Source organism: Nomascus leucogenys, chromosome 12, assembly GCF_006542625.1.
Source record: "Nomascus leucogenys isolate Asia chromosome 12, Asia_NLE_v1, whole genome shotgun sequence".
NCBI lineage: Eukaryota > Metazoa > Chordata > Mammalia > Primates > Hylobatidae > Nomascus > Nomascus leucogenys.
The window spans coordinates 50101717-50125407 of NC_044392.1; the positions used below are offsets into that span (position 1 = coordinate 50101717).

The following is a 23691-nucleotide window of genomic DNA, read 5'->3' on the forward strand; positions in this document are numbered from 1 at the left end:
TTTTTAAAAGCATCCACATATGAGTGAGAACATGCAGTGTTTAACTTTCTGTTTGTGGCTTAAGTCAGTTAACATGTCCTCCAGTTCCATCCATGTTGCTGCAAATGACAGGATTTTGTTCTTTCTAATGGCTGAAAAGTATTCCATTGTGTATATACACCCTATTTCCTTTATTCATCTGTTGTTGGACACGGAGATTGATTTCCTATTTTGGCTACTGTAAGTAGTGCCGCAATAAATATGGGGGTGCATAAATATGGAGTGCAGACGTCTCTTGGATGTACTGATTTTTGTTTTTTGTTTTTTGTTTTTTTTCCTAAATCGGCTTCCTCAGGTTGAATTATGTCCTTTCCTTTAGATAAATGTCTATGGCTGTATTTTTAACCACAATACTATGCTTTCTTCCTGAAGGATTTTGGACTTTATCTCGTAGATGATGTGGAGCCATTAAAAATGTTTGAAGACAGGAGTGGCAAAATCTGGGTTTTTAGAAAGTTTCCTACTGGCAGCAGTGTAGAAAACGGACTGGAGCAGAGAGAATGACCTCTTCTAAAAGAAAATGTGAGCCAGGCGCGGTGGCTCACACCTGTAATCCCAGCACTTTGGGAGGCCGAAGCGGGCGGATCGCCTGAGGTCAGGAGTTGGAGACCAGCCTGGCCAACATGGTGAAAGCCGTCTCTACTAAAAATACAAAAATTAGCTGGGCATGGTGGCGGGCGCCTGTAATCCCAGCTACTCGGGGGGCTGAGGCAGGAGAATCGCTTCAGCCTGGGAGACGGAGGTTGCAGTGAGCTGAGATCGTGCCACTGTACTCCAGTCTGGCGACAGAGACTCCGTCCCTACAAAAAAAAAAACAAAAACCATGTATATATTAAAAATAAAAATAAATAAAAGAAAATGTGTTGACTTAGGGTTATGGGGGTCGTTGTACCACCAAGTGGACTCATTGAGCAAGGGAGATCTGGTACTAGGGCAAGCGGCCTAGAGGCTCCGCGCAGGAGGACTAGGAGAGGCTGAAGAGTAAAGAGGGTTTAGAGGGTGGGACTAGGAGTCTCTCGACACTCTGTTACTTCTGCCTGTAAACGCCCGACTTCCGCCGCTGGGGGCCACCCGCAGGTAGTGGTATCGAGCGTCGAGCTCCCAGAACCGAGCTGGTGAGGGGCTGCGAGTGGCGGCGCAGTCTCGGTAGGCGGTATGAGTTTGGCTGGGGGCCGGGCACCCCGGAAGACCGCTGGGAACCGGCTTTCTGGGCTTTTGGAGGCAGAGGAGGAAGATGAGTTCTACCAGACGACTTATGGGGGTTTCACAGAGGCAAGATCCGGGCCTGGGAAAAGGGAGGGGAGGAAGCGAAGAGGAGCCCTGAAGGGAGAAACCCCGGACAAAGAAGAGGGCGGGGAATAGAGAGGAGCTCTGGGAGCTGATACTCAAGTGGCGTGGGTGAATCGGAGCCGGGGGGCAAGGCGGGGGGACGGGTAGTGTGGAGTCCTAGAAGGGAGAGCTCTGGATGGGGTCAAAGGGGCCTCAGACGGAGAAGCTCTCCGGAGGCACTTAAGAGAACAGAGAACGGCAGAAACCTACCGTGTACTTGCGTGGTTGCATCTCTCACTGTACTTCTGACGTCCAGCATACACGAGGCACACACATACTAGTAGTCAGTTGCTCGATGTATACTCGTTGGCCCACTGCTGGATTATTCACCTGAGACATGGAAAGGAACCGCTCCAAAAGTAGAGGAGCTTAGCCCACTCCTTTTTCAGCTTTCAAGTCTCAGTGTAAATGTTTTCTCAAGAAGATAACCCTTCCTTGACTATCCTAACAAGTGTCCCCATTGATTTCTTCCACAGAACATATTTCAATTTGTAATTAGATTTGGTTTGCTTACTTGCTTATGCTTTTCTATTGCATTGTAAACTGTATAGAGATGGTCTGTTTTGTTCAACATTATGTGTGAGGTGTCCGGACTGGGCTGCCACTTGCTAAATTTTTATTAGTTGAACCTACTCGTTTATTAAATGTGTTGAGTACCCAGAGCATGCCATCGGTAATAGGTTGTTTTAGGCTCTGGGGAAACAGAATATTAAAAACAGTGCTCTGTCCTTACATACTCCATGCTCCAGTGGGGTAACTGGCTGGGTTAACAGTTAAAATACTGTGTGATGGGCCGGGCACAGTGGCTTTGGCCAGGCACACGGATTACACGCCTGTAATCCCAGCACTTTGGAAGGCCGAGGTGGGTGGATCACAAGGTCAGGAGATCGAGACCATCCTGGCCAACATGGTAAAACCCCCCGTCTCTATTAAAATACACAAATTAGCCAAGCGTGGTGGCGTGCGCCTGTAGTCCCAGCTACCCAGGAGGCTGAGGCGGAGAATCGCTTGAACCCTGGAGGAGGAGGTTGCAGTAAGCCAAGATCGTACCACTACACTCCAGCCTGGGCGACAGAGCAGGACTCCGTCTCAAACAAACAAAAAATGTGTGATAAGGACTAAAACAAGGTGTAAGAGTGTTAATTAAGGTAATACATCTGAACCAAAGTTGTTGATCAGGATAGGTATCCCTGGAGGGATGATGTTTAAGCCGAGGACAGTTTGAAAAGTAGACCTTAGCTTGATAAAAAGCAGGAGAAGGAGAAAGGTTAGTCCACAGAGCAGGTTGGGGAGAGTATGTAAAGACATTGAGATCCTGGTCTAGGACCTGCAAGTCTACTTTCATTCTCCAGAGCATGAAGGAGACTACAGATTGTTAAGCCTGGAGGGAGTAGGCATGGGCCAGATCATTTAGGGCCTTGTGAGCTATGTTAAGGAGTTTTGCTCTTCATCCAGAGGACTGAGAAGAGTCATCAGAATTCCAGGATGAAATTTGTACTTTAGGAAGATTACTTACTCTGTAATGAGAATGGCTTGAAGGGGGCATGGCAGTAGAGAAACAAAGATTCAAGAGAAATTAAGGAATAGAACCCACAGGACTTAGGGGCTGGGTGCGGTGGCTCACGCCTATAATCCTAGCACTTTGGGAGGCCGAGGCGGGTGGATCACGAGGTCAGGAGTTCGAGACCAGCCTGACCAACATGGTGAAACCCTGTCACCACTAAAAATGCAAAAAATTAGCTGGGTGTGGTGGTGTGCGCCTGTAATCCCAGCTACTTAGGAGGCTGAGGCAGGAGAATCACTTGAACCCGGGAGACAGAGGTTGCAGTGGATTGCGCCACTGCACGCCAGCCTGGGCGACAGAGCGAGACTCTGTCTCAAAAAAAAACAAAAAACCCACATCACTGACAGAGTCATTACTGACACAGCCCTAACCAACTAGTTTAAAATAGAACTTTCTCATCCCTCCTCTAAGGCCATTTTCCTACTTCTGTCATTTTACGACTTGTTATTTAATATGTACCTTTCATGCTTCCAAAAAGGATTTAAGGAGGCTTACAATATAAACAAAAAGTAGGAACAGTAAAAATAGAGACAGATCAGAAGTAATTGTACCAAGAACCTCTGCTAAAGTGGTAATAGCAATTGATATTAAATTTAGCTGTGAGCTTCCTGGTAGCCAAACCTTGTATTTCTTTTTTTAGTAAGAAGCATACAAGTTCTTCAAGAGACACAAACTTTTTCAGCCTTAAATCCTAGGGAGCATTTATCATTATATCTTTATATTATAAAAAGTAACGGTTTTCATGGATGATATACAAACATTCTCTTATCTAGTGATGTCTCTTAATGACTCTCAATAAAAGCCAAAGGAATGGTAGTAAATCCTTAATTTAGTGCAAGTATGTTGATTGGGCACTAAGCTAATGTGTGGTTGATCTACTACCCTCTGGTGATATGGCTTAATACCAGATTAAAGCCGAGGGGATTAATGTGTTCCCAGGCCGTCTTTTACAAACATCAGTTAGGAGGAAATGATGGTCATCAGTGCAAAATTGAACTCTGGCTGGCTTGCCGTGTCAACCATCTGTGTTATTTGCTTGCTTTGGCATCATGTGTACCAAGATTAGCCCATTAGTCTGCATCACTGATTGAAGAGAGAGCCACATGTGTGAGGTGTCACCCAGCCCAGTTGACTGCCTCTCCCTCAAGTGGCTTTTTTCCCTTTTCTTTATAAAATGACTGCCATTCTAGCCCTAGCCTGTTCACCTAAGGTCTAGGCTGTACTTCACGTTCTCTACTCCAGGCCATCTAACTGCCTCCAGAGCTTTCTGAAATACCCATTGTACATACCGTTACCCCTCCCCTAAATCTTCAGTGGCTCTCCATTATCCATAGTAGCAGTACTCAGCTGTTTTTCTGTCCCAACACACCTGAGGAATGACACATATTTCTCTCAGTAACTTTAGTTTACCTCAACAAAGATTATCAATGGTAGGACAAATAAGGAGATGGAGGGGATTGAGAATCACTGGCCTGCAGGTTAAAATCGTGTTTATTAGCGTGACATTTGAGTTTCTCCATAAATGGAATGCAACCTTCGTTTCAAATCATATAGTCCTACAGTGCAATCAGTGTTGGAAGGAGGCAGTGCTGGAGCCAAACGCAGTTGGCTAACAAGGTTTCTTGACAGAGAAAAGTTTTACTTAGATCTAAATCCTTATTCCATAAACATGCTGTACACATTACCATTTCTGCGCCTTTGTTTCTGCTATTTCATCTGCCCATGATTCCTTCTTCCCTCTTGGCTGTCTAAATACTAACAGTGTTTTCAACTATAGTTTAAGTCCTCTTCATCCTTTTTTTTTTGAGACTATGTCTTGCCCTGTCGCCCAGGCTGGAGTGCAGTGGTACTATCTCAGCTCACTGCAACCTATGCCTCCTGGGTTCAAGCAATTCTCCTGCCTCAGCCTCCCAGGTAGCTGAGACTACAGGTGTGCGTCACCATGCCCATCTAATTTTTGTATTTTTAGTAGAGACAGAGTTTCACCATGTTGGCCAGGCTGGTCTCAAACTCCTGGCCTCAAGTGATCTGCCCATCTCGGCCTCCCAAAGTGCTGGGATTACAGGCGTGAGCCACCAAGCCTGGCCGAGACCCACATCTCAAAAAAAAAAGTAGATTATGTTCTCCCCTTTACTGTAAGCCCCTGAAGGTAGAGACCAAACCATATCCTTTTGTTCCCCAGTACTTAACAGTGTGTTGCAGGTAAAGGGCTATCGGTTAATGTTGGAAGGAGGTGGTACTGGAGCCAAAGGCCATTAGCTAAAAAGTTTTCTTGCCTGAGGAAAATGAAGGGCTGGATTCGGAAGGAGAGTAGGGCAGCCCTTATCAAGAAAGTTGAGAGATTCTGTTTCTCCTGAAGGGGCATTAAGGCTTCCATTGCCAGCCAACCCTCATCTCCCTGTGTCCTTAGGAATCCGGAGATGATGAGTATCAAGGGGACCAGTCAGACACAGAGGACGAAGTCGACTCTGACTTTGACATTGATGAAGGGGATGAACCATCCAGTGATGGAGAAGCAGAAGAGCCAAGAAGGAAGCGCCGAGTAGTCACCAAGGCCTATAAGGTACAGGGGGAGTCCTAGTTGTCTTGGATTTCCTCAATTCCTATTCTCTCTTTCATCAGGTCCCAGTACTCCCTACGCCACTTCCATTTCTGGCAATGCTAGTTTTCTCTCATTGAGATCCTCGTATTTCTCCTTACTTCTTCTGTTCCCTGGTATCTGATTCCAATCTGTCCTCAGGAGCCTCTCAAGAGCTTAAGGCCTCGAAAGGTCAACACCCCGGCTGGTAGCTCTCAGAAGGCCCGAGAAGAGAAGGCATTACTGCCATTAGAACTACAAGATGACGGCTCTGACAGTGAGTAGGGATGTTTGGGTCAATTGGAAAAATTGGCATATGATGATAAAGTATCATATCAGTGTTAAATTTACTGTTGTTGCCGGGTGCGGTGGCTCACTCCTAGAATCCCAGCACTTTGGGAGGCCTAGGCGGGTAGATCACCTGAGGTCAGGAGTTCGGTACCAGCCTGGCCAACATGGTGAAATTCCGTCTCTACTAAAAATACAAAAATTAGCCAGGTGTGGTGGTGGGCCCCTGTAATCCCAGCTACTTGGGAGGCTGAGGCAGGAGAATTGCTTGAACCTGGGAGGCAGAGGTTACAGTGAGCCAAGGCCACACAATTGCACTCCAGCCTGGGCAACGAGCAAAACTCCGTCTCCCAAAAAAAATAATAAAAAGAAGAAAAAATTTACTGATGTTGATAACTTACTATGGATAGGAAAATCCTCATTCTTAGGAAATACACACTGAAATATTTAGGGATAAAGGCCATGATGTGTACAACTTTAGTTACCTAATTTAGATCATTCAGAAAAAAAACCACACATACAAATGCAAAAGGGCCAAAATATTACCAATAGGTGATAGGGGTAAAAGATACATGAGTATTCCTTGTACTATTCTTGCAACTTTGTAGGTTTGAAATTATTTCCAGGCCAGGTACGGTTGCTCGTGCCTGTAATCCCAGCATTTTGGGAGGCTGAGGCAGGCAGATCACGAGGTCAGGAGTTCAAGACCATCCTGGCTAACATGATGAAACCCCATCTCTACTAAAAATACAAAAAATTAGCTGGACGTGGTGGCATGCACCTGTAGTCCCAGCTACTTGGGAGTCTGAGGCAGGAGAATTGTTTGAACCCAAGAGGCAGAGGTTGGAGTGAGCCGAGATCGTGCCACTGTACTCCAGCCTGGGTGACAGAGCGAGATTCTTCTCAAAAAAAAAAAAAAAAAAAAAGGAAAGAAAAGAAAAGAAATTATTTCCAAGCACAAAATTTCAAAATAAATAAAATAGGTGGACATGAATTCAAAGATTTCTTCTTATCTCACTCTCTTCCAGGTCGGAAGTCCATGCGTCAGTCTACAGCTGAGCATACACGACAAACGTTCCTTCGGGTACAGGAGAGGCAGGGCCAGTCAAGACGGCGAAAGGGGCCCCACTGTGAGCGGCCACTGACCCAGGAGGAACTGCTCCGGGAGGCCAAGATCACAGAAGAGCTTAATTTACGTTCACTGGGTCAGTCTGTGGTTTCGGAAAAAGTGGGTAGAGGGGCTGAGGGGCATGAGAAAAACCATGAGACCTGGAGGACCAAAGAACTGGAGAGATGGAAATTTGGGATGAGGGAATCAGAAGGAAGAAATGGGAGAGAGTAGGTAATTAGGTGTAAGAGTCTAGGCAGTTACGAGCACTCTGAAGAACAAGCTAAGGTACTTTGGTATAAAATAAGAGTTATATAGAACTGAGGTCAAATCCTCGTTCTGCTATTCACTTGCTTTAAGTCTGTAGGTAAATTACTTGACTTATTCACATTTTGCTTTTCTTGTTTATAAAATGGGGTGTATGCCTAATGACTCAGGGAATTTAGGCAGGAGGATCACTTGAGGCCAGGAGTTCATAACCAGCTTGGACAACATAGTGAAACCCCATCTCTAAAAAAAAAAAAAAAGCAGGGGGTGATAATGTTGACTTTAATGATAATCATGAGAATGTAAAGTCAGCAGATTAGTCCTTCATGAGATAAATTGCTTTAAAAATCTCTTCATTTTATGGTATTGCTTTAAAAATCTCTTCAGTTTGGGCCAAGCGCAGTGGCTCATACCTGTAATCCCGGCACTTTGGGAGGCCAAGGTGGGTGGATCACTTGCAGTTGGGAGTTCCAGACCAGCCTTGCCAACATGGTGAAACCCCGTCTCTACCAAAAATACAAAAATTATCTGGGCATGGTGGCACATGTCTGTAATCCCAGGTACTTGGGAGGCTGAGGCAAGAGAATCATTTGAACCTGGGAGGTGGAAGTTGCAGTGAGCTGAGATCACACCCCTGCACTCCAGCCAGGGCTACAGAGCGATACTCCATCTCAAAAAAAAAAAAAAAAAAAAAAAAACCTCTTCAGTTTATAGGCATAGAACCATGTACAGTAGTATATCATACAAAAATATATACTTCTTTATAGAGTAGTAAGGAGTCTCGTATCGTGAAAGGTACATGATAAATTGAAGGACCAGCAGATTCACACCTCTTAGTATATACTTTCTGGGTGAAATAGCATGTGGAATCACCCACAGTATTTAATACGTTTTCTTTCTCTTTTTTTGTTGTTTTTGACACAGAGTCTCGCTCTGTCGCCCAGGCTTGGGTGCAATGGCGCGATCTTGGCTCACTGCAACCTCCACCTCCCAGGTTCAAATGATTCTTCTGCCTCAGCCCCCCGTGTAGCTGGGACCACAGACCCATGCCACCACGTCCGGCTAATTTTTTGTATTTTTAGTAGAGACAGGGTTTCATTGTGTTAGCCAGATGGTCTCGATCTCCTGATCTCATGATCTGCCTGCCTTAGCCTCCCAAAGTGCTGGGATTACAGCCATGAGCCACCGTGCCTGGCCATTTTTCTCTTCTTGAATCTCCTTTTTTTTTTGTTCTCTGTCTTTTTTTTTTTTTTTGGCCAACCATATATAATTGAATATGCATAAGCCAGATGTGATTTCCCAGAAGTGGGAGATTATTTACCTGGAACATCAGGGACCCATCCTATTCCAGATTAGTAATAATTTTGAAATTTAGATAACTTTGCCAGGCGCGGTGGCTCACACCTGTAATCCCAGCACTTTGGGAGGCCGAGATGGGTGGATCACGAGGTCAGCAGATCAAGACCATTCTGGCTAACACGGTGAAACCTCATCTCTACTAAAAATACAGAAAAATTAGCCAGGCATGGTGGTGGGTGCCTGTAGTCCCAGCTGCTCAAGAGGCTGAGGCAGGAGAATGGCGTGAACCCAGGAGGCGGAGCTTGCAGTGAGCCAAGAATTGCGCCACTGCATCCCAGCCTGGGCAACAGAGCAAGACTCTGTTTCAAAAAAAAAAAAAAAGAAAGAAAGAAATTTAGATAACTTGACTCCAAAAGAACACAATGATTGAGAAAAGATTTAGCTCATCCCTAACATCTTCAGGATATATTCTCATCACTTTTTCTTTCATTATATTGGTATTAAAGTGGGACATATAATCTTTATTTATATAACAGCAATTAAGTATTTTAAAACAGTAGCTGTCCCTCAAAACATATAAAGTAATGACAGAACCATCACAAGCAACAAGGTCACCTTGATGTTACTGTAGTTACAATCTGCATCCCTTGTCCACGTTGATTGGTTTGGACCACTGTAAGGAGAGTGACTCCCAGGTTTTCTTTTCTTTTTTTTTTTTGAGACAGAGTCTCACTCTGTTGCCCACGCTGGAGTGCAGTGGCGTGATCTCGGCTCACTACAAGCTCCGCCTCCTGGGCTTGAGATTCTCTTGCCTCAGCCTCCCAAGTAGCTGGGATTACAGGTGCCTGCCACCATGCCCAGCTAATTTTTTTGTATTTTTAGTTGAGATGGGGGTTTCACCATGTTGGCCAGGCTGGTCTTGAACTCCTAACCTCAGGTGATCCACCCGCCTCACCCTCCCAAAGTGCTGGGATTACAGGCTTGAGCCACGGCGCCCGGCAATTCCCAGGTTTTCGACATCAGTAACTGGCTTAGGAGACCCTGAAGGAGGAGCAAGTTCAGTGGGGAAAAAAATAAATTTATTTTTGAACATGTTGAATTTAAGGAGTTTGTGAGCAATTCATGCAGTGATGAGAGGTCAGTTAAATATGCAAATCTGGTGTTCCAATAAGAGATCTGGGCTGAAAATACAAATTTGTAAGTCTTTAGAATATGGATGGTAATTGACGATATTGGAGTGCATCTGAGCATGGAGGGAGAAAGCTCAGAGTGAGAAAACAGAGGCCTGATAGAGTCCTGCAGACACTAAAATGTGATAGTTTCATACAAGAGGAGGAGCTTTGAAAAGAGCCTGGAAGTGACCAACGAGTTGGAGAAACCCAGGAGAGTTTGTGTTAAAAATGCCAGGATAGAGAATGTCTCAAGAGAGTAATTGCTGCTGAGACGATGATTAGTAGAACTGAGAAGTGCCCATTGGTTTTGGTGAGATAGAGGTCAGACATTACCTTAGCACTTTTTGGGGACCAAGTCATATCAAAGTATATTGGGGAGCAAAACTTTTCAAGCTTGGCCATGAAGGGTAGAAGAGGGCATAGAAGCTACAGAGGGGTCTGAGATTAAGGTAAAGTTGTTTTTATTTTATTCGAAGATATTAGAAATTATATCTTTGATGAGAAACAACTGAGTTTAAAGAAAGAGAAGAAAAAACGGTTATTAATAGTGTAGGTTTTTGGAGATGGGAGGCAAGGCTGGGAACCAGAGCAGCATGGTGGAGGAATTGGCTTTAGATGGGGGAAGGGAGAAAGAAAGTGTGGTGGCCGGGCGCTGTGGCTGACACCTGTAATCCCAGCACTTTGGGAGGCTGCGGCGGGCGGATCTTCTGCGGTCAGGAGTTCGAGACCAGCCTGACCAACATGGGGAAACCCAGTCTCTATTAAAAATACAAAATATTAGCTGAGTGTGGTGGCACATACCTGTAATCCCAGCTACTTGGGAGGCTGAGGCAGGAGAATCACTTGAACCCGGGAGGCGGAGGTTGCAGTGAGCCGAGATCGTGCCATTGCACTCCAGCCTGGGTAACAAGAGTGAAACTCTGTCTTTAAAAAAAGAAAGAAAGAAAGAAAGAAAGTGTGGCTTAGCCGAGTGCAGTGGCTTAGCTGAGTGCAGTGGCTCCTAGCACTTTGGGAGGCCAAGGAAGGAGGATCGCTTGAGCCCAGGAGTTCAAGACCAGCCTGGGCAACATAGTGAGACCCCTGTCTCTATTTAAAAATGTGGCTTACAGTTGTATGTTTGTAATCCAGAGGGAGGGCATCGCAGTGGTTCTCACCTGATGTCTTTTTCATTATGCAGCACCATCTGTCAAACATTAAGGATACAGCTGGAAGCTTGAGGAGACTGAGGAGCATTTAAATAGTTATTGATGTGGGATATTGAGCAGTATTGAGGGACCTGCTGAAGGCTAGGACCATGAATTTATGGTGGTTCCAGTCTGTGCTGTTATTTTTCTCCAGTGGCACTCAGCAGTCCAGATCAGGGCAAGGGAATTATTGACAAGAGAGTGACTGAAGTGATTGAAATGATACAGTGAGCAACCTAAGCGTGATTTAAAAAGGAAAATGTGACTGGGCGCGGTGGCACATGTCTGTAATCCCAGCACATTGGGAGGCCAAGGCAGGCGGATCACGAGGTAAGGAGTTCGAGACCAGCCTGGCCAACATGGTGAAACCCTGTCTCTACTAAACATACAAAAAATTAGCCAGGCATGGTGGTGCATGTCTGTAGTCCTGGCTACTCAGGGGGCTGATAATCACTGAGGAGAATCACTTGAAACCAGGAGGTGGAGGTTGCAGTGAGTGGAGATCATGTCACTATACTCCAGCCTGGGCAACAGAGTGAGACTCAAAAAAAAAATTAAAGTGACATGGAAAAGAAGGTTGTTAGAGATGAGGTGATAAAGTGTGGCCATGCAGTGTTGAAGGGGCTACCCAAGTGCACTTCGAAGTCACCAGGGTGACCCTAAGATGATGGGAATTGGGGTAGAGACGAAGAGTGGAAACCACTGCCAAAGTCTTCAGTGAGTGAGGGAGTGACCATGACTAGGAAGGAGAGGAGGTAATCTAGACTCTTGGCACAGGTCTCAAAAGAGAAGAGAGTTTGCTGGTAGGCAGAAAAGTAGTGATCTGAAAGCTACAGGGTGGGGTCCAGTAGGACATAGGTATATCCTGTAGGGATGTAAGAGAATGAGCAACCTCCACCAGAGGTCTGCAGAGAGGAGTGGTGGCCTCAGTGAATGACCAGGTTTCTGTTAAGGCAAGTCATGGAAGGAATGCTGAGTGAGGAGCTTGAGGATATAGATGAGTTGGCAGATTACAGAGCACGAGTTCCAGAGGGTGTAGGCAAGTGTTTGAAAGTAGAGGGGTTGGGCCAGGCGTGGTGGCTCATGTCTGTAATCCCAGCACTTTGGGAGGCTGAGGTGGGTGGATCACGAGGTCAGGAGTTCCAGACCATCCTGGTCAACATGGTGAAACCCCGTCTCTACTAAAAATACAAAAATTAGCTGGGCATGGTGGCGCGTGCCTATAGTCCCTGCTACTCAGGAGGCTGAGGCAGGAGAATTGCTTGAACCTGGGAGGGGGAGGTTGCAGGGAGCCGAGATCGCGCCACTGTACTCCAGCCTGGTGACAGAGCAAGACTCTGTCTCAAAAAAAAAGAAAAAGTAAAGGGGTTGAGGGGTTGGAAGACTAGCTCAAGGGAGAGAAAGCAGTATTATCAAACAGTTCAAGTGCAAGAGAGGTTCAATCATTGGAAGGGTTTCCAGAGTACTCTTTTTTTTTTTTTTTGAGACGGAGTCTCGCTCTGTCGCCCAGGCTGGAGTGCGATGGCACAATCTCGGCTCTCTGCAACCTCTGCCTCCAAGGTTCAAGCGATTCTCCTGCCTCAGCCTCCCGGTAGCTGGGATTACAGGCCCAAGCCACCACGCCCAGCTAATTTTTGTATTATTAGTAGAGACAGGGTCTCACCATGTTGGCCAGGTCCGTCTCAAACTCCTGACCTCGGGTAATCCACCTGCCTAGGCCTCCCAAAGTGCTATAATTACAGGCGTAAGCCACTGCACCCAGCCTCCAGAGTACTCTTTTTATGGTCAGACTTTAGGGGATTGTGTTCATCGTAACCGTATTTAAGGACACAGAAATCTGGAGTTCATTCAGAGGAAGTGGACGAGGAATATTTTGATTCATTTTTTTTTTCGTATGTTTGTTTTGTTTTTGGAGACAGAGTTTCACTCTTGTTTCCCAAGCTAGAGTGCAGTGGTATGATCTTGGCTCGCCACAACCTCCGCCTCCCAGGTTCAAGCAATTCTCCTGCCTCAGCCTCCCGGTAGCTGGGATTACAGGCATGCACCACCACATCTGGCTCATTTGGTATTTTTAGTAGAGACGGGGTTTCTCCATGTTAGTCAGGCTGGTCTCGAACTCCCGACCTCAGGTGCTCTGCCCACCTCAGCCTCCCAAAGCGCTGGGATTACAGGCATGAGCCACCACGCCTGGCGATTCTTTTTTTTGAGACGGAGTCTCGCTCTGTTGCCCAGGCTGGAGTGCAATGGCGCAATCTCAGCTCACTACAAGCTCTGCCTCCTGGGTTCATGCCATTCTCCTGCCCCCACCTCCCGAGTAGCTGGGACTACAGGCGCCCGCCACCACGCCCGGCTAATTTTTTGTATTTTTAGTAGAGACGGGGTTTCAGCGTGTTAGCCAGGACGGTCTCGATCTCCTGACCTTGTGATCCGCCCACCTCCGCCTCCCAAAGTGCTAGGATTACAGGCATGAGCCACTGCGCCTGGCCTCTTTTTTTTTTTTTTTTTTTTTTTAATTTATTTATCTTTTTGAGACGGAGTCGCACTCTGTTGCCCAGGCTGGAGTGCGGTGGCGCGATCTCGGCTTACTGCAACCTCCACCTCCTGGGTTCAAGCAATTCTCCTGCTTCAGCCTCCAGAGTAGCTGGGACTACAGGTGCGCACCACCATGCCCAGATAATTTTTTGTATTTTAAGTAGAGATGAGGTTTCACTATGTTGGCCAAGATGGTCTTGATCTCCTGACCTCATGATCCGCACACCTTGGCCTCCCAAAGTGCTGGGGTTACAGGTGTGAGCCACCAAAAAAAGCCCAGCCCTTTTTTAAAAATTTTTAAAATTATTTATTTTTTTGAGACAGTTTCGCTCTTATTGCCCACGTTGGAGTGCAATAGCGCAATCTCGCTTCAACCTCTGCCTCCCAAGTTCGAGCAATTCTTCTGTCTCAGCCTCCCAAGTAGCTGGGATTATAGTCATGTGCTACCACACCCGGATAGTTTTTGTATTTTTGGTAGAGACGGGGTTTCACCATGTTGGTCAGGCTGGTCTTGAACCCCTGAACTCAGGTGATCCACCCACCTCGGCCTCCCAAAGTGCTGGGATTACAGGCATGAGACACTGTGCCTGGCCTTGATTCATTTATTCATTAACAAATATTTAATGAGTGCCTGTAATGTGGAAAATGCTGTATCACCCTGATAATATTTAGGCAATATGAGTTATAGTCACTGCCCTTAAGGAGGAGACATATATACCAATAGGGCATCACCACAGAGCAGTGTCACGGAGACCAGGCAGGTAACATGAAATGTGCAGCCAGCCAGAGGGATGGTGGTGAACTGGAGAGGAGTGCCTGAAAGGAGGAACAGTTACTCAGCTCAGCTAATTGTTCCCCTGTAAGAATGCAGACCCAGGGTTGCCAGATTTTCTTGTTTAAGAGCGACCAGAAATCTCTATATTTAAATATAATTTCCTACTTTGTTAATTTTTTTTTTTTTTTGGAGATATGATCTCACTCTGCTGCCTAGGCTGGAGTGCAGTGGTGCCATCTCAGCTCACTGCAACCTGCGCCTCCCCAGCTCAAGCGATCCTCCCACCTCAGCTTCCCAAGTAGCTGGGATTACAGGCGTGTGCCAGCACACCCAGCTGTAGGAGTGAATTGACAGGGCGTTTGTAGAGGAGATTTTGGTATCTGGGAAAGCAAATAAGCTCCTCATCAAGGGGTACCTTCCAACTCTGAGGTACTATAGAGGGCCCAGGGGTACTTGAAAAATGAGCAGAGAAGATGTCAAGAAAAAACTTATAAGCAGAAAACTTACAAAATGGGAGGTGCCAGAGGGCCTTAGAGGACTTCCATAGTTGTCTCTGGTAGTTGGCAGTGACTAGATAGCCAGGAAGATAATTGAGAGATCGTGGGACAGTACTGGGATGTGGGAAAAAGGGACATTCTGATCATCCCCTCATTTCTTCCTTTGACCCTAAAGAGACATATGAGCGGCTCGAGGCTGACAAAAAGAAGCAGGTTCATAAGAAGCGGAAGTGCCCTGGGCCCATAATCACCTATCATTCAGTGACAGTGCCACTTGTTGGGGAGCCAGGCCCCAAGGAAGAGAACGTTGACATAGAAGGGTGAGTGAATCTCAAGAGGAAAAGAGATTGTATATTCAGCTCATGTTCTCTTGGCCCCATTTTGCTTGCTTTTCTCACACAGCTCTCCTTAACACTTGGAGATTTCTTTCAGATTCCTCACTCCCTTCAGCTCATTTTCTTTTTCCTTTTTTTTTTTTTGAGACACGGTGTCGCTCCGTCACCTAGGCTGGAATGCAGTGGTGCAGTCTCGGCTCACTGCAACCTCCACCTCCTGGGCTCAAGCGATCCTCCCACCTTAGCCTCCCAAGTAGCTGGGAGTACAGCCACACATGCTAATTTTTGTATTTTTTGTAGAGATGGTTTCGCTGTGTTGCCCAGACTCCTGGGTTAAAGTAATCCTCCCGCTTCATCTTCCTAAAATGCTGGGATTACAGGTGTGAGCCACTGCGCCCAGCCCAGCTTATTTCTTTCTTATTCCTTTTTGTTTTAGCTTCTCTCTTCTTCTCTTTCCTGTTTTTCCTTCTGGCCTAGCTTTCTTTTCCCATCAATCACTTAGTAGGTTCCTCAGAATGTTCCCAACACCCTGCCTCCTTTTTCTCTTTCCTCATCTCTCTGATTTCCTTCTTTCTTTCTTTCTTTCTTTTTTTTTGAGATGGAGTCTCGCTCTCACCCAGGCTGGAGTGTAATGGCACGATCTTGGCTCAATGCAACCTCCGCCTCCTGGCTTCAAGTGATTCTCCTGCCTCAACCTCCTGAGTAGTGGGATTACAGGCATCCGCCACCACGCCTGGCTAATTTTTATATTTTTAGTAGAGACGGGGTTTCACCTTGTTGGTCAGGCTGGTCTCAAACTCCTGACCTCGTCATCTGCCTGCCTCAGCCTCCCAAAGTGCTGGAATTACAGGCATGAGTCACTGCACCCAGCCTGATTTCCTTCTTTTTTTTTTTTTTTTTTTTTTTTTGAGACGGAGTCTCGCTCTGTCGCCCAGGCTGGAGTGCAGTGGCGCAATCTCGGCTCACTGCAAGCTCCGCCTCCCGGGTTCACGCCATTCTCCTGCCTCAGCCTCTCCGAGTAGCTGGGACTACAGGCGCCCGCCACCACGCCCGGCTAATTTTTTGTATTTTTAGTAGAGACGGGGTTTCACCGTGGTCTCGATCTCCTGACCTCGTGATCCGCCCGCCTCGGCCTCCCAAAGTGCTGGGATTACAAGCGTGAGCCACCGCGCCCGGCCTGATTTCCTTCTTTGTATATCTGTTGTCTTCTCTCCTCAGCTCTTTGTGTTTTTCTTTGTCTTTTGTCCTCAGACTTGATCCTGTTCCCTCGGCATCTGCATTGACTCCTCATGCTGGGACTGGACCCGTCAACCCCCCTGCTCGTTGCTCACGTACCTTCATCACTTTTAGTGATGATGCAACTTTCGAGGAATGGTTCCCCCAAGGGCGGCCCCCAAAAGTCCCTGTTCGGGAGGTCTGTCCAGTGACCCATCGTCCAGCCCTATACCGGGACCCTGTTACAGACATACCCTATGCCACTGCTCGAGCCTTCAAGATCATTCGTGAGGCCTACAAGAAGTACATTACTGCCCATGGACTGCCGCCTACTGCCTCAGCCCTGGGCCCCGGCCCGCCACCTCCTGAGCCCCTCCCTGGCTCTGGTCCCCGAGCCTTGCGCCAGAAAATTGTCATTAAATGAAGAGATGTCTAGTCCTCAGAAACTTCTTTCCTGCCATGATTGGGGCTCTTGCTGTTCCATTTCCTCTCCCTGCTTCTCCCCTTTGTCACCTCTGATCTTTGCCTAATCTATTTCTTTTTCCTTTTCCCCTAGTTCTTACAGGTTTCGTTGTGTTTTTTAATCTAATAAAATAGAAAGATCCCTTTTGTCTGGTGTCCAGTCTAGGGTTGGGAGCAAGAAGTATTTATGAATACCTGAATATATTTGGGTCTTTATTTGATAGCATTTATTATGAGCTCATTCCTCCAACTAAATTATAAACATCTGAAAATTGCACACCAAAACGCATCCTTGTATTGACCTTCCCATCACTTTACACTCACTGTTTTGAATACAGCAGGCACCAAATAAGAAGGAACTGGCTGATTCTAGTCGAACTCTGATGTCTCGGACTGGGGCTTGTATGAAGGGAAGTGGAGGAGATGCCATGGCTGTTAATGACCACTAGAGGCTCTCAGGGCTGGGCAGGGTATGGGGGCTGTGTATATGTGATCTCCCACTACCCCCCACCTGGCCAGAGCTAAAATAATAAAATGCTGAGCTCACTGTTCCCCCACCCTCTCCCCCGGCACTGGGCTCCTCCTGCTGCTGGGACAGTGCTGTAGTAGAACAGACAGACGTACTGACACAGGGGAGGTGAGAAGGGAGGTGACCACCAGGACTGGTAGGTGGGGAAGACAGGGGGCTTATGGATGACAGTCCGGTGGGAGATGGGAGGAGAAGAGTGGTTCCTATGGGGAATGATGTGGAGTGTGTCCCTGTCTCTGTCACTCAGTGTATATTTCTGCCACTGTGCCGTCCTACCCCTTAACTGTGTATAGTTTACATTGTTGATGTGAGTGTCTCACATACTTTCTGGATCTTTCATATTCAGCATGGTGTGTATGTATAGCTTCTTGTGTGTATCTTATATTGTACAAAATTGTGCGAGTTTAATATTCCCACTGGTTTTAAAAAAACTTTACCCCATTTACACCCATTGGTCTGGTGTCACCTTCCTGTCCAAAGCAAGGGACAGATTATGGGGACTCAGTCCCTTCTCCAGAGGCCTTACTACCCTTCCCCCAACCTGGAAGTCCCCCAACTGCTCCGAGCCCTTGCTTTCCCTTAAGACTTCAAATTTTAGCAAACACAGAAAGTGAAATCTTGATCCCCCACAATAAAAGGGAAATGAGGATTGGGTAAGAGACTCTCTCTTCCCCTTACACCCCATTGTCCTTGATTTTTTTATCCGGTTTAGGAAAAAGCCTGGATTATGAGGAGGAGAGGAGGAATTTCCATGAAGCTCTCTATTCCCCCACCCCTCATCCCCTTTCAATAGGAACTGGGCATGGGACCAGCTGTGTTGGCAGGGCTTCCGGCAGCTGTGTTAGGGCGAAGGCACTGACAAGTGAGGTTATAGGAGAGGGGTGCTGCCAGGATTTCTCTGTCATACCGTGGGAAGACAAACCCAGCTTAGATGTCTGGGATCCCCATCCAGGGTGGCTGGAAGCTGGGGAAGCAGAAAGGAGACTCTAGTTCTAACTCTAAACAACCTAATCTTCCCGGCTTCCCATCTTCAACTAGATTTCTAATCTCCAAGAAATCCAATCCAATGTTCTGCCCCCCTGGCTGGTCTCTTTGTGTCCCTGCTGTGTCCCTGTCCATCTTACCATTGTCCATCCTTTTGTCCCATGTTGCCCAGGCTCTGTGAGTGCCATACAGTGGGGAGGGGGTGGGGGCCACCATGTCATCATATCAGAAGGAACTGGAGAAATACAGAGACATAGATGAAGATGAGATCCTAAGGACCTTGAGCCCTGAGGAGCTAGAACAGCTGGACTGTGAGCTACAGGAGATGGACCCTGAGGTAGGGGCTCCAGCACAGGGAACCAGGGGCAGTCCCAGGCATTTGGGAAGGGTGTTGGGCTCTGGGTGGCTGAGAATAGGGTTTGCTACAGGACCAAGAGTCCTAAGGCCAGGGGAAAGGTGTCTGGAGATGTTTTAGGGAGACCTAGCAGTACCTAGGTCAGAGGGGAGGTCTGACTTGCTCCCCAAAACTCATCCCTAAGAACATGCTCCTGCCAGCTGGACTAAGACAACGTGACCAGACAAAGAAGAGCCCAACGGGGCCACTGGACCGAGAGGCCCTTTTGCAGTACTTGGAGCAACAGGCACTAGAAGTCAAAGAGCGTGATGACTTGGTGCCTTTCACAGGCGAGAAGAAGGGTATGGGCACCCTGACATCCATGCCTTGTAGAACCCAAGTGGCTGTGCTGTCTCTCACTTGTCCCCACTCCAGCTTCCCTCTCACTTTCCAGCTCCTAGTTGCCTAGGGACTCAGATGCCCTGACACTTAAATGCCAGCTTGCACTCTTCAGTTCTTTTTTTTTTGAAACGGAGTCTCACTGTCTCCCAGGCTGGAGTGCAGTGGCGTGATCTCGGCTCACTGCAAGCTCTGCCTCCCAGGTTCACGCCATTCTCCTGCCTCAGCCTCCCAAGTAGCTGGGACTACAGGTGCCCGCCACCACACCCTGCTAATTTTTTTTTTTTTTTTTTTTTTTGAGATGGAGTTTCACACTCTGTCGCCCAGGCTAGAGTGCAGTGGCGCAATCTTGGCTCACTGCAAGCTCCACCTCCTGGGTTCACGCCATTGTCCTGCCTCAGCCCTCCGAGTAGCTGGGACTACAGGCGCCCACCACCACACCCGGCTAATTTTTTTGTGTTTTTAGTAGAGACGGGGTTTCACTTATGTTAGCCAGGATGGTCTCGATCTCCTGACCTCGTGATCAGCCCGCCTTGGCCTCCCAAAGTGCTGAGATTACAGGCAAGAGCCACCATGCCCAGCCGCTAATTTTTTGTATTTTTAGTAGAGACGGGGTTTCACCGTGTTAGCCAGGATGGTCTCGATCTCCTGACCTCGTGATCCACCCGCCTCGGCCTCCCAAAGTGCTGGGATTACAAGTGTGAGCCACCGCGTCCGGCCCCGTACTCTTCAGTTCTTGAGAGATCAGGGGACTAAGGACTCCTGAGCTTGTAGAGGATTCAGGCTTTCCAGTGTCCCCTCGTGACCCAGCATTCTACCTCCTGGAGAAGGAAAGAAACCTGGAGGCCGGGATCTTGGGAGAAATTACCTCTACCTGAACCATCCTTCATCTCCCCATCAGGGAAACCCTATATTCAGCCCAAGAGGGAAATCCCAGCAGAGGAGCAGATCACCCTGGAGCCTGAGCTGGAGGAGGCACTGGCACATGCCACAGATGCTGAAATGTGTGACATTGCAGGTGGGTAGCTGTAGGAAGTTGAGGGTGAGAGGATCGGGGCAGGTGGATTCTAGCCATGACATGGGACTAGTGAGGAAGGCCTTCAACCAGAATGTGGATGTCTAAGAAAGCCTCAAGCAGTAGTTTCAAGCTTTTCTTGTTTGTTTATATATTTATTCATTTTTAAATTTAATAACACCTCAAGAGCAATTTTACAGGGATTGTAAGAGCAAATAAAAGTGGAACCATTGGGCTGGGTGCCGTGGCTCACACCTGTAACCTCAGCACTTGGGAGGCCGAGGCGGGTGGATTGCCTGAGCTCAGGAGTTCAAGACCAGCCTAGGCAACACAGTGAAACCCCGTCTCCACTAAAATACAAAAAATTGGCCAGGTGCGGTGGCTAACGCCTGTAATCCCAACACTGGGAGGCCGAGATGGGCGGATCACCAGGTCAGGAGATCGAGACCATCCTGGCTAACATAGTGAAACCCCGTCACTACTAAAAATACAAAAAATTAGCCAGGCGTGGTGGTGGGCGCCTGTAGTCCCAGCTACTCGGGAGGCTGAGGCAGGAGAATGGTGTGAACCCAGGAGGCTGAGCTTGCAGTGAGCCGAGATAGTGCCACTGCACTCCAGCCTGGGCAACAGAGCAAAACTCCGTCTCAAAAAAACAAAAAACCAAAACAACAACAACAAAAATTAGCCAGGCATGGCAGCATGCGCCTGTAGTCCCAGCTACTTGGGAGGCTGAGGCAGAAGTATGGCTTGAACCCGGGAGGTGGAGGTGGCAGTGAGCCGAGATCACACCACTGCACTCCAGCCTGGGGGACAGAGCGAGACTCCGTCTCGGGGGAAAAAAGGTGGAACCATTCTGGCTGAAAGGAGAGTCTCTACAGACTTCTTTATCCTCTAGTGGCTCATAAGGGACCTTCCTTTAGCTCTTTCTCAATGTTTTAGAAACTACTGCCTTAAGAAGTTTATGGAAAGGACCCCAGGGGCTGAGAGAGGGTGGGGAACTTCTTTGGCAAAGCGTAAGTGGTCAGGCTTTACAAATGCAGCAGATTCAGAAATAGGTAGGAGGGAGGCTTGGAACACCTTCCTTTGCATTCCCTGTGACCCCTCTGCTTACCCTCTCCAGCAATTCTAGACATGTACACACTGATGAGCAACAAGCAATACTATGATGCCCTCTGCAGTGGAGAAATCTGCAACACCGAAGGCATTAGTAGTGAGTGTGTTTGGGGAGCACGGTCCCCAGGGCTCTGGGCAGGCAGTCCTAGTGTCTGGGAGAAGGTAGAAAAGGGTGAAATTGATGATTCTGGGAGAGAACATGCTGCATGAGTGATAAGAAAACCTGTGGAGTGCCAGGCGAGGTGGCTCATGCCTGTAATCCCAGCATTTAGGGAGGCTGAGGCGGGTGGATCACCTGAGGTCAGGAGTTCGAGACCAGCCTGGCTAACATGGTGAAACCTTGTCTCTACTAAAAGTATAAAAATTAGCTGGTTGCATGCCTGTAATCCCAGCTATTATACTTGGGAAGCAGAGGCACAAGAGTCTTGAACCCGGGAGGCGGGAGGTCAAGGCTGCTGTGAGTTGAGATTGTGCCACTGCATTCCAGCCTAGGTGGATAGAGTGAGACTCCATCTCAAAAAAAAAAGAAAAGAAAAGAAAACCAATGGGGCAGAGATTATGGGGAACATGTTGGGGTTCCCTTCCTGCCCTCACTTACTAGGTGTGGTACAGCCTGACAAGTATAAGCCAGTGCCGGATGAACCCCCAAATCCCACAAACATTGAGGAGATACTAAAGAGGGTCCGAAGCAATGACAAGGAGCTGGAAGAGGTGAACCTGAATAATATACAGGTATTTGACTTGCATCCTCCAAACCATAACACCGGATAACCACTGACATCCGAGAGTCCCTTAGCCCACCATCTCCTATTCCCCTCTGGTAGGACATCCCAATACCCATGCTAAGTGAGCTGTGTGAGGCAATGAAGGCAAATACCTATGTGCGGAGCTTCAGTCTGGTAGCCACGAGGAGTGGTGACCCCATCGCCAATGTAAGGCTAGTTGACATCCCCAGCCCTCTCCCCACATCTTACCTGCGCCCCTTGCATGGCTGTCATAAAGGGTTTTGCTAGGGAGTGCTATTCTCATCATGCCTTCTTAGGGCAGCCCTCATGGAGACTCCTACCTTCAGTGCTATGGCTGATAACTCTCAACCCTCTCTAACACTGCCAGTCCCACTGCACATTCATCTCCCTGCTTTCCCGTGCTATCCGCCCTGCTTTCTGTATCCCTCTAGCTCCATTTACAGCTCCTGAAAGACTCTTCTCAAAGAGCTGTGTTTCCCTCTTGCTCCTGTTCTTTCTTTCCTCAGTCATCTGTGAAACTGTTCCCTAATCCTAACCCAAGTCCCTACTACCCAGGCAGTGGCTGACATGTTGCGTGAGAATCGTAGCCTCCAGAGCCTAAACATCGAATCCAACTTCATTAGCAGCACAGGACTCATGGCTGTGCTGAAGGCAGTTCGGGAAAATGCCACACTCACTGAGCTCCGTGTAGACAATCAGGTCAGCATTCCCTTGCCCTGATGTTAGCATTCAGTCTCATTGAGTCTCTTCCCTGAGCCAGCCAGTGGAGCAGGTAGCTTACTTAATCTTGTTTGAATTCTCCTCTTCATTGTCTCTATGAGGGAAGCCATGTCAGTGTCTCTCTTCACCCACTGTGGAGAAACAAGCTTCTTTGACCTCCCAAAGGGGTCTGTGGTCTGGGATGGTAAACAGCCCAGAGAAGGTGACTGTCAGCTTTTGCCTCTCCCTCCCCCAGCGCCAGTGGCCTGGTGATGCAGTGGAGATGGAGATGGCCACTGTGCTGGAGCAGTGTCCCTCTATTGTCCGCTTTGGTTACCACTTTACGCAGCAGGGGCCACGAGCTCGGGCAGCCCAGGCCATGACCCGGAACAATGAACTACGTGAGTAACTGCAGACATGATGTGTGGAGTGGGCAGGGAAGTGCAGAAATTGGTGGATCCTCCTGAAAGCAGACCTAATGACTAATGGCCCAGGGTGCTACCAAAGAGCTATTCATATGAGAAGTTCAAATACCAACAGTGATCAGAAAGTAGACAGAAAACTCCCCCTGCCCCAAATATGGACCAGTAGAGAGGTAGAAAGGATGCTAGAGATAATCATACTTGTTTAGAGGTATCGTAATTTTAATTGTGGTGTGGTTTCTTGTTTTGTTTTGTTAATGTGGGATGGGCCTGTAAGGTGGCCTAAGACACTACCAATTTATGAGTTTGCCTAAGGTAGTGGAAAGGAGAAGAGTGCCTTTGCGGAAAGCAGGAGCTGGAACAAACACTTATGTTTAATATTGCTCCTTTACAGGTCGCCAGCAAAAGAAGAGATAACACTGCATTTCCCTTTACCAACTAGAGCTGGGAGCACTGGACACTTAAATCCTCATCTGTCCTCCTTTCCTGTAAATAAAAGCCCTTCTATCCATTTTGCCTGCCTCCTTCCTTGGGCTTTGGGGTGAGAATCTTGGCGCTAACCCCCAAGGGTTACTGCCAGTTCACCAGGGGATTATTTATACTCTGGGGATCAGCAGGCAGGGAGGTTCAGGTTACTAGGAGGAGGTGGGGAAGCTCCTCCCTTGGTGTTCCCCATAACCCTGCCAATGCCTTTCGACTCTTCTATTTTCACAGGGAACTTAGCCGCAGCCGTTTCCAGATGTGGCCAGGTCCCCCCAGTGCCTACCCGCAGTCCTCATGTGATTTGAAGGGGGAAAGGACTTTGA

The 23691-nt window shown here is 47.7% G+C and overlaps 2 protein-coding genes across 2 annotated transcripts; both read left to right on the top strand.

Annotated features, from left to right (window-relative positions):
* The first annotated feature begins 1104 nt into the window (after positions 1 to 1104).
* Positions 1105 to 16791, top strand: VPS72 (vacuolar protein sorting 72 homolog). Its single transcript, XM_030824571.1, has 6 exons — positions 1105 to 1311; positions 5343 to 5495; positions 5673 to 5787; positions 6827 to 7003; positions 14808 to 14952; positions 16219 to 16791. The coding sequence occupies exons 1-6, from the start codon at positions 1195 to 1197 to the stop codon at positions 16604 to 16606; spliced, it is 1095 nt and encodes a 364-aa protein (XP_030680431.1). The 5' UTR covers positions 1105 to 1194; the 3' UTR covers positions 16607 to 16791.
* A 1233-nt stretch (positions 16792 to 18024) lies between these two features.
* TMOD4 (tropomodulin 4) lies at positions 18025 to 23396 on the top strand. The gene is made up of 9 exons (XM_030824582.1): positions 18025 to 18494; positions 18697 to 18853; positions 19792 to 19908; positions 21026 to 21115; positions 21620 to 21750; positions 21843 to 21950; positions 22320 to 22463; positions 22720 to 22864; positions 23280 to 23396. The coding sequence occupies exons 1-9, from the start codon at positions 18372 to 18374 to the stop codon at positions 23300 to 23302; spliced, it is 1038 nt and encodes a 345-aa protein (XP_030680442.1). The 5' UTR covers positions 18025 to 18371; the 3' UTR covers positions 23303 to 23396.
* Positions 23397 to 23691: the final 295 nt, after the last annotated feature.

Coding starts and splice junctions, on each gene's coding strand:
- VPS72 (XM_030824571.1), top strand. CDS start 1,195: ATGAGTTTGGCTGGGGGCCGGGCACCCCGGAAGACCGCTGGGAACCGG. Junction 7,004..14,807: donor GCTTAATTTACGTTCACTGG/GTCAGTCTGTGG, acceptor TTGACCCTAAAG/AGACATATGAGCGGCTCGAG. Junction 14,953..16,218: donor GAGAACGTTGACATAGAAGG/GTGAGTGAATCT, acceptor TTTTGTCCTCAG/ACTTGATCCTGTTCCCTCGG.
- TMOD4 (XM_030824582.1), top strand. CDS start 18,372: ATGTCATCATATCAGAAGGAACTGGAGAAATACAGAGACATAGATGAA. Junction 21,116..21,619: donor CAACACCGAAGGCATTAGTA/GTGAGTGTGTTT, acceptor CTCACTTACTAG/GTGTGGTACAGCCTGACAAG. Junction 22,865..23,279: donor GACCCGGAACAATGAACTAC/GTGAGTAACTGC, acceptor GCTCCTTTACAG/GTCGCCAGCAAAAGAAGAGA.